The sequence below is a fragment of the Rhea pennata genome, chromosome 29 (assembly GCF_028389875.1).
Source record: "Rhea pennata isolate bPtePen1 chromosome 29, bPtePen1.pri, whole genome shotgun sequence".
Lineage (NCBI taxonomy): Eukaryota > Metazoa > Chordata > Aves > Rheiformes > Rheidae > Rhea > Rhea pennata.
This window is the reverse complement of record NC_084691.1, coordinates 2627695-2640147: the sequence shown is the minus strand read 5'-3', so window position 1 is coordinate 2640147 and position 12453 is coordinate 2627695. Positions and strand designations below refer to the sequence as shown.

Here is a 12453-nt window from a genome sequence, read left to right as displayed (position 1 = left end):
AGCAGCGAGCTGGGGGGGGGCAGACGGTTTTTATTGTAAAAGATGACGTTTTTATTGTCTTCCGTATTGCGCTATTTCCCCCTTTTTTATTACCCGGGCCCAGCTTTATTTTAGCTCGGTAATAGGAGGGAAATTATTTTTCGCAGAGGCGTCTCCCCCCCCCAAACCCACGTTTCCTCTTTAAACCCCCTATTAGAAAAATATCACCGAGCAGCTGCGACGCAGGCGCCGAAGGGGAGGCGAGCGCTAAAAAAATAAAAGGAACCAATAAAGATTAATTATCTAATTAACAGAAGCATAAAGTGGAAAGGGGGCCGGAGCAGGGCCTTCCGCCCAAATCCGCGCAGGAATTCCTACGCCGGCGCAGGGGGCCGCGCCGAAAGAGCGAGGGCGGCGTTGTGGCCCGCCGGCGTAAATCGGGAATAACGGGATGTGTGCGGAGTGGAGGGGGCGATTTGGGGGGGGGGGTGAGATGAGGAAGAGGAGGGGGGTGAAGGGAGATGTCTGTGATGGGTTGGGGGGGGGGTCAGGGAGGAAGAGTCCAAAACGCCCCGAAATCGCCCTCGGCGGGGAGAAAGGGGCCGAGGCCGAACTGGGACTGGGGGAGAAAACCGGGAACCGACCTGCCCCGGCCCCGACCTGCCCCGGCCCCGTCCTGCCCCATCCCCGTCCCGGCCCCGACCCGCCCCGGCCCCGTCCTGCCCCGGCCCCGTCCTGCCCCATCCCCGTCCCAGCCCCGACCCGCCCCGGCCCCGTCCTGCCCCGGCCCCGACCTGCCCCGGCCCCGTCCTGCCCCGGCCCCGACCTGCCCCGGCCCCGTCCCAGCCCCGACCCGCCCCGGCCCCGACCTGCCCCATCCCCGACCTGCCCCGGCCCCGACGTGCCCCGGCCCCGTCCCGCCCCGGCCCCGACCTGCCCCGGCCCCGTCCTGCCCTGGCCCCATCCCGCACCATCCCCGTCCCGCCCCGGCCCCGACCTGCCCCATCCCCGTCCTGCCCCGGCCCCGACCTGCCCCTGTCCTGACCTGCCCCGGCCCCATCCCGCACCATCCCCGTCCTGCCCCATCCCCGACCTGCCCCATCCCCGACCTGCCCCGGCCCCGTCCTGCCCCGGCCCCGTCCTGCCCTGGCCCCGTCCTGCCCTGGCCCCGTCCTGCCCCATCCCCGACCTGCCCCGGCCCCATCCTGCCCCGGTCCCGGCCCGCCCCGGCCCCGGCCCCGGCCCGCCCCATCCCCGGCCCGCCCCGGCCCCGCCGCTCCGGCCGCTCCGCAGCTCTCGGTCCCCCCCAGCGGTTTCTCCCCGCAGCGGCGGCCGCGCCGGGACCCGCCGCCGCCCTCGCCCTGGTTCCCAGTTGAGCCCAGTCCCGCGCCGCCCCGCGCACCAGCGGCTTTTGCACCCTCCGAGCTTGTTTTCTTGCTTTTTCAGCCCGTTCTCGGCTCCTGCTGCTCCTCTTGTCCGCGTGCGGCCGGGCCCAGGCGTCCGAGCCCGGTTTTGGGGTGCCGGCCCCGCATCATATATATAGATCAGGGGAGGGAGGGAGGGGAGGAAGGAGGAAAGCACGGGGTGGAGGGGGGGAGGTTGGGGAGACGGCAGGACGGACGGACGGACGCGAGGCAGGAGGAGGCTCCCGAAAACCCATCTCGCCCCCTTCCGCTTCCCGGCGCCGGAGCGGGAGGGAAGCGCGGGAGGCAGGAGAAGCTGAGCGAAAGGCGAGATTTAATTGAAGCCATCGGGCCATTAACCCGGCTGCCCTGGCCGGACTCCAGCTGCAGTAATTACATTCTCCCTGATTAAAAATTTCCCCTTCGGTTTCAATTAGCCTCGCTCGCCTTCCTCGCTTCCTGCCCGCAGAAGCCGGCACGGGGCCGGGCAAACCCAGGCCGCGAGCGTGCGGATCCGAAGCTTTTTCTTTTCTTTTTTTTCCCCCCCCTGCATCCTGCTCCCCTCTCCGGCCCCCGGGGTTGACCTGAGCCCCGCATGGCCTTTGGCGCGCGAGCAAGCTGTCAGTGCTGGGCAGAACTGCAGCAGACGCCCGTTTCTGCAGCTTTTTTCCCTCCCCTTTTTCCCCTTTTTTCCTCCCTGTTTTTTCCACCACGGGGGATGCACAAGGGTCCCTCCGGCTCCATCAACGTGTGCCAGTCGGATCGGGTCCTCCCAGCTGGCGGGACCTTGCGAGGGGCCGCGGGAGAGGGAAAGGCTGGAGGGGGCTGGCGGGGGCTGAGCGCCAGGAGGATCGGAGAGCGGGAGGCGGGAGACAGGAGATGGGAGAGTGGGAGACGGGAGAAGGGAGATGGGAGAGTGGGAGACGGGAGGTGGGAGACGGGAGATGGGGGAGGTAGGAGATGGCAGAGGTGGGAGATGAGGGAGTCGGGGCAGAGGGAGAGGGGAGGACCCAGGAGATGGGGGAACCGGGAGAGCCGGGAGACAGGGAAGATGGGAGCCGGGAGAGCCGGGAGGCGGCGGCGGCAAAGAGAGCCGGAGGAGAGGGGAGCCGGGAAACGGGAGCCGGCCCCGCGCCGCCTGGGGCCCTTCGGCGCCGGAGCAGCCGCCGGAGCAGCCGCCGGCTTAGGGGCTCGGATGCCGCCAGCTCCAGCCCCTCTGGTTACTCCCGGGAAGCCGTTCCGGCGATTGCGGCTCCGGCTCCCTGCTGCTTATCCAAGAACCAGATCCCTCCCTGCGCTTTCAACCCCCTCCCGGGGGCCGTAATTCCCTTCTTCCAGCTGTGCCAGGCCCGGACTGGGTCCGGAGCCGAATTCCCAGGCTGAAGCAGGACGCGGCCGGTTCAGCTTTCACGGAAAAATGTGCTTCTTCGCCCGTTCCGCGATTCCCACGGAAACCGGAGCGCTGGGAAGCAGCAGGTTTCCCAGCCCCGGGGCGGAAGCCGACGGCGGGGTCGCCCCTCTGCCGCGGGGGTCGGATCCTTTCCCGTATTATTTTTCTTTTCCCGGTCTGGCGCTGGGAAGGAGCCGCGGGAGTTGCACCCAGCCGGCGGCTGCAGCTCCGATCGCGCCCCTCATCCCGGGGGCGGAAACCTGGGGCTCCCTTTGAAACGATTCTTTTTTTCCCCACCTCCAACATCCAAGTTTCCTCTCCAAATCCCGGGAAACCCCCCAACCCCATCACCCCAGAAGCCAAAACGTTGTCGTTTCACCCCGAACCAGGAGCAAACCCCCTTCCACCCAAAGCCCTCGTGAGGTTCTTGACCCGAAACAAGGGAAAAAGGGAGTAAAAACGGCTTTTTTCCCCACACATCCCGCCTAGGCGGACTTGCGAAAGATTTATTTATTTTTTTATCCCTCAAGCCGAGAGGAAAACGCTGCTCTGGAGCAGAAATGGAAACGCTGCCTCTCCGAACCACCCGCGCCGGGCGGTGAAGCTCCTCTTCCCCTTGCTCTCCTCCGCCCGTGCCGGACGTGCGACCTCAGCCCGGGTTCCCGGGGCCGCGGTGGGCAGAGACACCCGGGTCATTTCTCCCTTCTTTCTTTCCTTCCCATAATGTAGCTCCTCCCTCCCTGTCTGTCTGTCTATCTACGTATCGATCTTATCTATCTATCTACCTAGGTATCTCTCCATCCATTCCTCTGTCTATTCATCCATCCATCCATCCATGCATCCATCCATCTAGGCATCTGTTGATTGATCTATCAATCTACTGATCTTATCTACCTACCTAGGTCTCTATCCATCCATTCGTCTACCTGTTCATCCATCCATCCATCCATGTATCTATCGACTGATCTATCAATCTATTGATCTTATTTATCTGGCTACCTAGGTATTCATCCATCCATCCGCCCATTCATCCGTGTGCGAATGAATGGATGGACGACGGATGGATGGATCCATCTACCTATCTAGTTAATCCTGAATTAATATCCAGCCAACTCTGGATATCGCTAAGCTCCAAGACGTCCATCCCCGCTACATCCGTGGTCTCGGCGAGGTGATAACTTGGCGAAAGCCGCAAACCCGGCGCATCCCTCCGCTCCCTCTCTCCCGCCGCCGTTCCCCCTCCTCTCCAGCCTCCCCACGCAGCCGGGAGGACGAAGCAGCCGGTTCCCCGCTCCCTACCCGCAGCCCGGCTCGATAGAAGCACCCGCGGATCCGCCAGCTCGGCAGGCGGGATTAGGAGCCGCCAGCGCCTCTTCCCGGGAAGCGGCGAGGGCAGCGCCCTGCCGAGCAAAACGCTGGGGCCGGCTTTCTTTCGGAGCGCGAGCCGTTACAAACGGCTTTGCGTTACGAGTCAACCTTATTTAGTCGCCGGGAAATTAATGATTCCCGCTTCCAAAAGGTCTCCGATATTTGAACAGCCGTTTGGCGGCTTGACAGCGGCGCGCGGAAAGCGAGGTAGTCAAATATGACAATTGCCTTGAAATATGAAGGCATCCAGCCCTCCGTAAAATATGGACTGCATTCCCTGTAAAAATTATTTATTAGGAACTTTTAGTTACTAAGTGGCACCGTGATTTAGTGCCCTCGGTACGATCGCCGCTTTTGCCCCTGGGACCTCTGCTTCTAATGCAACTTGCGCTGCTGGACTTAAGCGATGCTAAAAAGTTACCGAGGCTGTCGCGGCTCACTTGAGGACGACCCATAAAACTGTCATAACCGGCTTAAATCACGGATTCCTGGTGCTCCAAGAATTCCTCCGGACAGCTTTCTGCCATATGCGCCGGGAGACAGAAAAGCGCCGGGATGGGGAGGGGAGGGGAAATGCCGCCGGCGAGCGTTCGCAGGGCGATCCGGGGCCGGTTCCTCGGGATTCGGAGCCGGCGGGTCCCGTCGCCGCGGGGTCGAGTCGGAAGCGGCCGAAACCTCGGAGACGGGACCGGAGCCCCTTTTGGACGCCGGAGTCTCCCGGAGCGGGGAGGGCCGGTGCCGGGCTGCCGGCTTTCCCGCGGCGGGTTATTAGGCACCGCGCTCGGAATTGCGTCGCTCTTTGCAGAAACTGGTGCCACCGTTTTGTGTCTTTATCGTCATTTTTCCGCTTGCGATTTGCTACAAGTGCCGGCGACGACAGCCGGCGCCGGCGGCGTTTGGCCGCGTCCACGCAACTCCTGCCGTTGGGAGCACCCACCCCCCGATGCAGAGCGCAGTGGGGTATTTTTTTTTTTTTTTGGGGGGGGGGGGTAGAAAAACCCGGGAATTGCCACCTCCGGGAGCGAGAGGCGTCGCCTGCTGGGAGCCGCCTCCGGGACTACATCTCCCATGATGCACCGCGGGCCCCTCCGGCTTCCCCAGGGGCGGCCCTGCTGCAGGTGCATCATGGGAGATGTAGTCCCGGAGCGGGAGCGGGCCCAGCGAGGGCCATGGGGAGGGGGAGGCTCCCAAACTACAACTGGGAGAGCGGCGCGAATCCGCTTATTTCCCATTTAGGGACTTTTTTCCCCCCAAAAATATTATTATTATTATTTTAAAGAAAGGGCTTAACGAATTCCTCTTAAAAAAAAAAAAAAAAAAGCGGATGGTTTCTTCCTGCGCTGGAAACCCAGTTTGCCCATTGCAAACCAGTCATCTCTCTCTCTACTTCCAGCCCCGTCTCCCCGCCTCGGTCCCTCTGTTTCCATCCTCCGGGGATCCCTCCCTCCATCCCTGCCTCCATCCTTCCCGGAGTCTTTCTGTCCATCTCTCCCTCCATCCCTCCCCTCCCCCCTCTCCCTCTCTCCCTCCCTCCTTCCCTCCCAGGCAGAAGGTTGGGTCCCCCCATGCTCTTCCTCACCGCCAAGGAGGGGGAAACTGAGGCAGGGGACATGGGCGCGGGGGGAGGAGCGGACGACGACACCCCCCCCAGCCCGCCCCGCAGCACCCAAACCTGGGGTGTCCCCCCGGACTGGGGTAGAGGCCCCCAGCATCGCCCCCAAACTAGGACAGACCCTCAAGCTGCACCCCAAAATCGGGGTGCACCCTGATGGGCACCCCAAAAATCGGGGTCTAGCCCCCAACCTGCCCCCCAAAATCGGGGTCTGGCCCCCCACCCCCACCCCCAAGCGCCCTCCTCGCCTGTGCATGCGTCGCACCCCTCCGCGCCCGCCGCAGGTACCCCGGCCACGGCGGTGACGGCGCGGTGACGGCGCGGTGACGGCGCCGCGCCGACAGGCTGCCGCCGCCCGGAGACGCTGGCGTGACCGGGAGGTGACCTTGTCCCCGGCGTCCCGCCGCCACCGCCGGGCCCGTCCGCACGGCGCCGCGCGGCACCAAGCGGCACCCGCGTGGCACCCAGCGGCACCCACACAGCACCCACGCGGCACCCACACGACATCCACGCGGCACCCACACGGCATCTACACGGCACCGGGCAGCACCCACGTGGTATCACCACGGCATCAAACAGCACCCAAATGACATCCACATGACACCCAGCAGCACCCACACAGCATCTGCATGGCACCGAGCAGCACCCACATGGTATCATCACAGCATCAAACAGCACCCAAATGACATCCACATAACACCCAGCAGCACCCACACGGCATCTGCATGGCACCGAGCAGCACCCACACGGTATCACCACGGCATTGAGCAGCACCCAAATGACATCCACATGACACCCAGCAGCACCCACACGGCATCTGCATGGCACCGAGCAGCACCCACGCGGTATCACCACGGCATTGAGCAGCACCCACACGGCATCTACACAGCACCAAGCAGCACCAACACGGCATCCGCATGGCACCCAGCAGCACCCACATGGCACCCAGCAGCACCCACATGGTATCACCACGGCACTGAGCAGCACCCACATGGCATCTACATAGCACTGAGCAGCACCCACATGGCACCGAGCAGCACCCACGTGGCATCACCACAGCTCTGAATGGCACCCACATGGCATCACCACGGCATTAAGCGGCACCCACACGGCACCCACACAGCATCTACGTGGCACCGAACAGCACCCAAACGACGTCCACATGGCACCCAGCAGCACCCGCACGGCACCGAGCGGCACCCACGTGGTATCACCACGGCACCGAGCAGCACCCACACGGCATCTACACAGCACCAAGCAGCACCAACACGGCATCCGCATGGCACCCAGCAGCACCCACATGGCACCCAGCAGCACCCACATGGTATCACCACGGCACTGAGCAGCACCCACATGGCATCTACATAGCACTGAGCAGCACCCACACGGCACCGAGCAGCACCCACGTGGCATCACCACAGCTCTGAATGGCACCCACATGGCATCACCACGGCATTAAGCGGCACCCACACGGCACCCACACAGCATCTACGTGGCACCGAACAGCACCCAAACGACGTCCACATGGCACCCAGCAGCACCCGCACGGCACCGAGCGGCACCCACGTGGTATCACCACGGCACCGAGCAGCACCCACACGGCATCACCCCAGCACCCACGCGGCACCAAGCAGCACCCACGCGGCACCCGATGCCTTCCCCCCACACACCACACGGCATCCGCACGCGGCACCCATGGGCGACGACGAGGAGGCGGCAGCCCCGCTCTGGAGCGCGCAGTGGTTTTATTGCCCATGGCGGGGGCTGGGGGGGGAAACTGAGGCACGGATTGGGGTGGGGGGACACGGGACTCCCCATCGGATGCGGCGCCTCGCTCCAGCCCGGAGCAAATCCCTGCTGGTTTTAGTGTCAAACTGGTTAAACTGGAACAGCTGGAAGCTGCTCGCTGGAGCCCAGAGCAGGAGTAACCAACCGCCTTGCACTGGGGGCCGCCCCACGGCCAGGGGAAACTGAGGCACGGACCTGTTCCTCCCCTCCCCAATCCCCCCAAAATGGGACCCCAACCTCGTTCTCAGTGGGGGAAACTGAGACACGGACCTGTTTCCCCCCCATCCCCCAAAATTGGACCCCAACCCAGCCCTCACTGGGGAAACTGAGGCACAGACCTGTTCCCTCCCCTCTCCCCCCAAAATGGGACCCCAACCTTGCTCTCCGTAGGGGAAACTGAGGCATGGGCCTGTTCCCCCGTCCCCCCTCCCCCCAAACAGGACCCCAACGCAGCTCCCCGCAGGGGAAACCGAGGCAGGGATGCGCGCGCCGGGCTCCCGCCGCCGGCCGAGCTCGCTCACTCCTCCAGGAGGGCCAGGACGCCCAGTTCGCCCAGGCGAGCCTTGGCCAGCTCGTCCCAACCCCTGTTAGCCCGGGCGTTGCGGGGCGACGGGTGCAGGAGCCCCTCGACGCGGACGGCGAGGCCGGCGGCCGCCAGAGCCCGGCGAGCCCGCTGCTCGGCGAAGCGCCCCACGGCCACCACGAGCCCCACGCCGAGCAACGCCACGGCCCGCGCCAGCGCCTCGTCGCACACGGCCAGCAGGCGGGCGCGCAGGGCGGGCGGCAGCTCGGCCGGCGTCACGTTGCGCCCGCTGCGGGCCACGAAGAGCAGCGGGCAGTGGTTGTGCACGAAACAGTGGCGGAAAAAACGCCGCGGGTCGGGGCAAAGGGCCCGCACCAAACCCCAAAAGCGGGCGCCGCTCACCTCCGCCTGCCGACACTCCAACCCCAACACCGGGCGCTTGGGATGCTCCGACGGCGGTTTCCCGACCCGCCCCGTCACCCGCAGCCATTCCCGCACGTGCCACGCTTCTCCGAACGGCACCTGGAAGGAAAAAAAAAAGATAATTAATAATAATAATAATAATAATAAAAAAAAAAAAACACGAGGGGCGTCAGGCGAGCGGCGCGGCCCGCAGCGCCGGCGACGTGCCGATCCGCAGCGCCGCCCCCGCCTCGGTTTCCCTCCTCCTCCTCTTCCTCCTCCGCGCTCGTCCCTACCCCGGTCTGCGCCATGCCGAAGGGGCCGGGGTTCATGCCGAGGAAGAGGACGCGCTTGGCGGCGCGGCAGTAGCGCCGCACGAAGTCCCGGTGCGGCTCCCAGGCGTACTCCAGCGGGTTGTAGACGTGGCTCACGGGCTCCTCCAAGGGCAGCGCCCGCAGCAGGGCGCTCTGCTCCAGCTCCAGCGCCAGGAAGCGGCTCGCCAGCCCCTCGGCCTCGGGCGCCGTGTCCTCCGCCATGCCGCCATCGGGGCCCCCCGGCTCCGCTCCGCCTGCGCACCAGGGATTTTATTTATTTTTTTATTTCTCTTGGGGGGGGGTGGGGGGGGGGGGGAAGACGTTTTGGGGAGGGGCACGCGGGTGCGTGACCCACGCCCGGCTGGAGAGGGGATTCCCAGGTCTCCGGCGCCTTCGGATTCGCCTCACGCCAGGGGGGAGGTTTCTGGCTGCATCCCGACCCAGCCTGGCCCCCCCTCCCCGCCCCCCAAACTCTCTCCTGCCCCTCCACGCTGCCCCCTGCCCCCATTCACAGCCCACGCTCCCTCCCTCCAGCCCCCTTACTGCTCTCCTGCCCCACGGCTGCCCCAAAGGATCTCCCCGCTACTCCCTTCCACTCATCTGCCCCCCAAAGGCTGCTCCTCCAGCCCCCCCCTACTGCCCTCCTCTCCCAGATCTGCCCCCCAAGAGCCTCCTAGGTCTCCCCTCACGGCCCTCTTGCCCCCCAGAGCTGCCCCCACCAGGCTCCTCCCGCTGACCCTTCCCCCTCATCTGCCCCCCAAGGGGCCCCTCATCCCCCCCCAGAGCTGCCCCCCAAGGCTTCCCTCATTGCCCCCCAGCCCCCTACTGCTCTCCTCTCCCTGATCTGCCCCCCCCCCAGGAGGCCACTAGGGCTCCCCCCACTGCCCTTCTCCCCACAGAGCTGCCCCCAGCCCCCCTACTACCCCTAGACTCCCCTCACAGCCCCTCTCCCCCCCACAGAACTGCCCCCAGACCCCCCCCGCTATCCCCCTCCCCCAGACCGGCCCCCCAAGGGGCCGCCTGAGACTTGCCCCCTCCCCGGACCCCCCGGCCTGCCCCCTAAGAGCCGCCCTAGACCTGCCCCAGGGGGCCTCACGGCCTCCCTCTTCCCAAACCCGCCCCAAGTGCCCCTCACTGCCGCCCCGGCCCCGGCCCCGGCCCCGGCCCCGGCCCCGGCCCCGGCCCCGGCCCCGGCCCCGGCCCCGGCCCCGGCCCCTCTCCCACCGAGAACCCCCGGCCCGGCCCGGCCTTACCTGCGCCTCACGCCGAGCCCCGCCCCGCCGCGTCGCGCGCAAAGCCCGACGGGACTTGGAGTCCTCCCACAACCCCCCCCCGCCGCCGCGCAAAGCCCGACGGGACTTGGAGTCCTCCCACAACCCCCCCCCCCTCCCCCGCCGCGCAAAGCCCGACGGGACTTGGAGTCCTCCCACAACCACCCCCCCCCCGCGCCGCGCAAAGCCCGACGGGACTTGGAGTCCTCCCACAACCCCCCCCCCCCGCCGCCGCGCAAAGCCCGACGGGACTTGGAGTCCTCCCACAACCCCCCCCCCTCCCCCGCCGCGCAAAGCCCGACGGGACTTGGAGTCCTCCCACAACACCCCCCGCCGCCGCGCAAAGCCCGACGGGACATGGAGTCCTCCCACAACCCCCCCCCCACCCCCGCCGCGCAAAGCCCGACGGGACTTGGAGTCCTCCCACAACCCCCCCCCCCCTCCCCCGCCGCGCAAAGCCCGACGGGACTTGGAGTCCTCCCACAACACCCCCCGCGCAAAGCCCGACGGGACTTGGAGTCCTCCCACAACCCCCCCCGCGCAAAGTCCGACGGGATTTGGAGTCCTCCCACAACCCCCCCCCCCCCCCCCCGCCGCGCAAAGCCCGTCGGGACATGGAGTCCTCCCGCCCCGCCCCGCGCAAAGCCCGACGGGACTTGGAGTCCTCCCCCCCCCCAACTACATCTCCCATCAGGCCCCGCGGCCCTTTGTCCGCCCCGGCGCTCCCGGTGCACCGCGGGAGGCTCCCATGATGCTCCGCGGTACCGCGCGGGGCGGGGGGCGCGGGGCGGTGCACACGCGTGTGCCCGCGGGGCCCGTCCCGGGCCGTGTGCTGGGGCCGCCGTGCCCCTCCCTGCGCCCGGGCGGCCCCGGCGTGGGGACACCAGGGCCGTGGGGCCACGGGGGACACTGGGGACCATGGGGACACGAGGGTCTTGGGGACACGGGGGCCACAAGGGGCCGTGGGGGACATGGGGGGTCATGGGGGCCACGGGGGGCGTGGGGGACACGAGGGTCTTGGGGACATGGGGGGACGCGAGGGGCCATGGGGACACGAGGGACGTGGGGCCACGGGGGATACGAGGGACGTGGGGCCACGGGGGACACGAGGGGCCATGGTGGACACGAGGGACGTGGGGCCGTGGGGGCCACGGGGGACACTGGGGGCCATGGGGACACGAGGGTCTTGGGGACACGGGGGCCACAGGGGCCGTGGGGGACACGAGGGTCTTGGGGACATGGGGGGACACGAGGGGCCACGGGAGCCAAGGGGGATGTGGGGCCACGGGGACACGAGGGACGTGGGGGACACACAAGGGGCCATGGCAGGACGGGGGGGGGGGGGGACAAGAGGGGGGACGCGAGGTGACCTGGGGACACGTGGCCAGGCGCCTGCGCTGGGCGAGGGGGCGTGGCCTCCCGGAGCCCCGCCCCCTCTCCTCTCGGCCCCGCCCCCTGCTCCAGGCCCCGCCCCTCTCCCTCGGGCCCCGCCCCCTCCGCGACGGCGGAGGCGGAGCAAGAGCGACCCCTGGCGGGCGAGAGCGGCGCCGGGGGGGGGGCGCAGGACGCCGGGGCCCCTCGTGGGGGGGGGGAGGCCGTGGGGGGGGCTCTGGGGTGCCCCCCCGTGTCCCCCCCGTGTCCGTCCCCCCCGTGTCCCCGTCGCCATGGCGGCGGCGCCGCTCTGTGACCCAGCGGGTTCCGGGGCCGCACGTGGGACGGCGATGGGGGCCGGCCTGCCGTGGGGCCTGCTGTGGGGCCTGCCGTGGGTCCCGCCGTGGGTCCCGCCGTGGGTCCCGCCGTGGGGCCCGCCGTGGGGCCTGCCGTGGGGCCCGGCCTGGGAGCTGGCGTGGGCCCCGGCGCGGGGCCTGGCACGGTTCTGCCGACGGGCGCTAAGGTGGGGGCTGCCGTGGGGCCTGGCCTGGCGTGGGGCCCGATGTGGGGCCTGATGTGGGGCCCAGTGTGGGGCCTGGTGTGGGGCCCGGCGTGGGACCTGGTGTGGGGCCTGATGTGGGACTCGGCGTGGGGCCTGGCGTTGGGCCTGGTGTGGGGCCCGGTGTGGGGCCTGGTGTGGGGCCCAGCGTGGGGCCTGGTGTGGGGCCCGATGTGGGGCCTGGTGTGGGACTTGGCGTGGGCCCTGGCGTGGGACCTGCTGTGGGGCCCGGTGTGGGACCTGGCACGGCTCTGCCAACGGGCGCTAAGGTGGGGGCTGCCGTGGGGCCTGGCCCGGTGTGGGGCTGGGTGTGGGGCCTGGTGTGGGGCCCAGTTCAGGCCCAGTGTGGGTCCAGGCCCTGGTCTGGGTCCCAGTTTGAGTCCTCGGTCGGGTCCCGCTGTGGGGCCGGTTCGGGGCCCCGTTCAGGTCCTGACGTGGGGCTCAGCTGTGGGGCCAGGTCCTGGTTCAGGTCG

At 67.6% G+C, this 12453-nt stretch overlaps 1 protein-coding gene across 6 annotated transcripts; it reads right to left on the bottom strand.

The window, feature by feature from the left end:
* Positions 1-5996: 5996 nt before the first annotated feature.
* On the bottom strand, positions 5997-10105 carry SMUG1 (single-strand-selective monofunctional uracil-DNA glycosylase 1). 6 transcript variants are annotated; one of them, XM_062597509.1, is made up of 4 exons: positions 9135-9245; positions 8762-9033; positions 8466-8585; positions 5997-7609 (listed from the first exon to the last, which is right to left on the bottom strand). In XM_062597509.1, exons 2-4 carry the CDS (start codon positions 8999-9001, stop codon positions 7325-7327), a joined length of 645 nt encoding a protein of 214 aa, XP_062453493.1. In that variant the 5' UTR covers positions 9002-9033; positions 9135-9245; the 3' UTR covers positions 5997-7324. The 6 variants fall into 6 exon arrangements, with proteins under 6 accessions (XP_062453493.1, XP_062453494.1, XP_062453488.1 ...); XM_062597510.1 differs by having other exon boundaries at positions 5997-7606; XM_062597504.1 differs by lacking the exons at positions 5997-7609; positions 9135-9245 and adding an exon at positions 10033-10105 and having other exon boundaries at positions 7980-8585.
* Positions 10106-12453: the final 2348 nt, after the last annotated feature.

Bases quoted from the DNA above. Each gene is read 5' to 3' on its own strand.
- SMUG1 (XM_062597504.1), bottom strand. From the start codon at position 9,001: ATGGCGGAGGACACGGCGCCCGAGGCCGAGGGGCTGGCGAGCCGCTTC. The intron at 8,586-8,761 runs GTAGGGACGAGC...TTTTCCTTCCAG, and splicing joins TCGGCATGGCGCAGACCGGG to GTGCCGTTCGGAGAAGCGTG.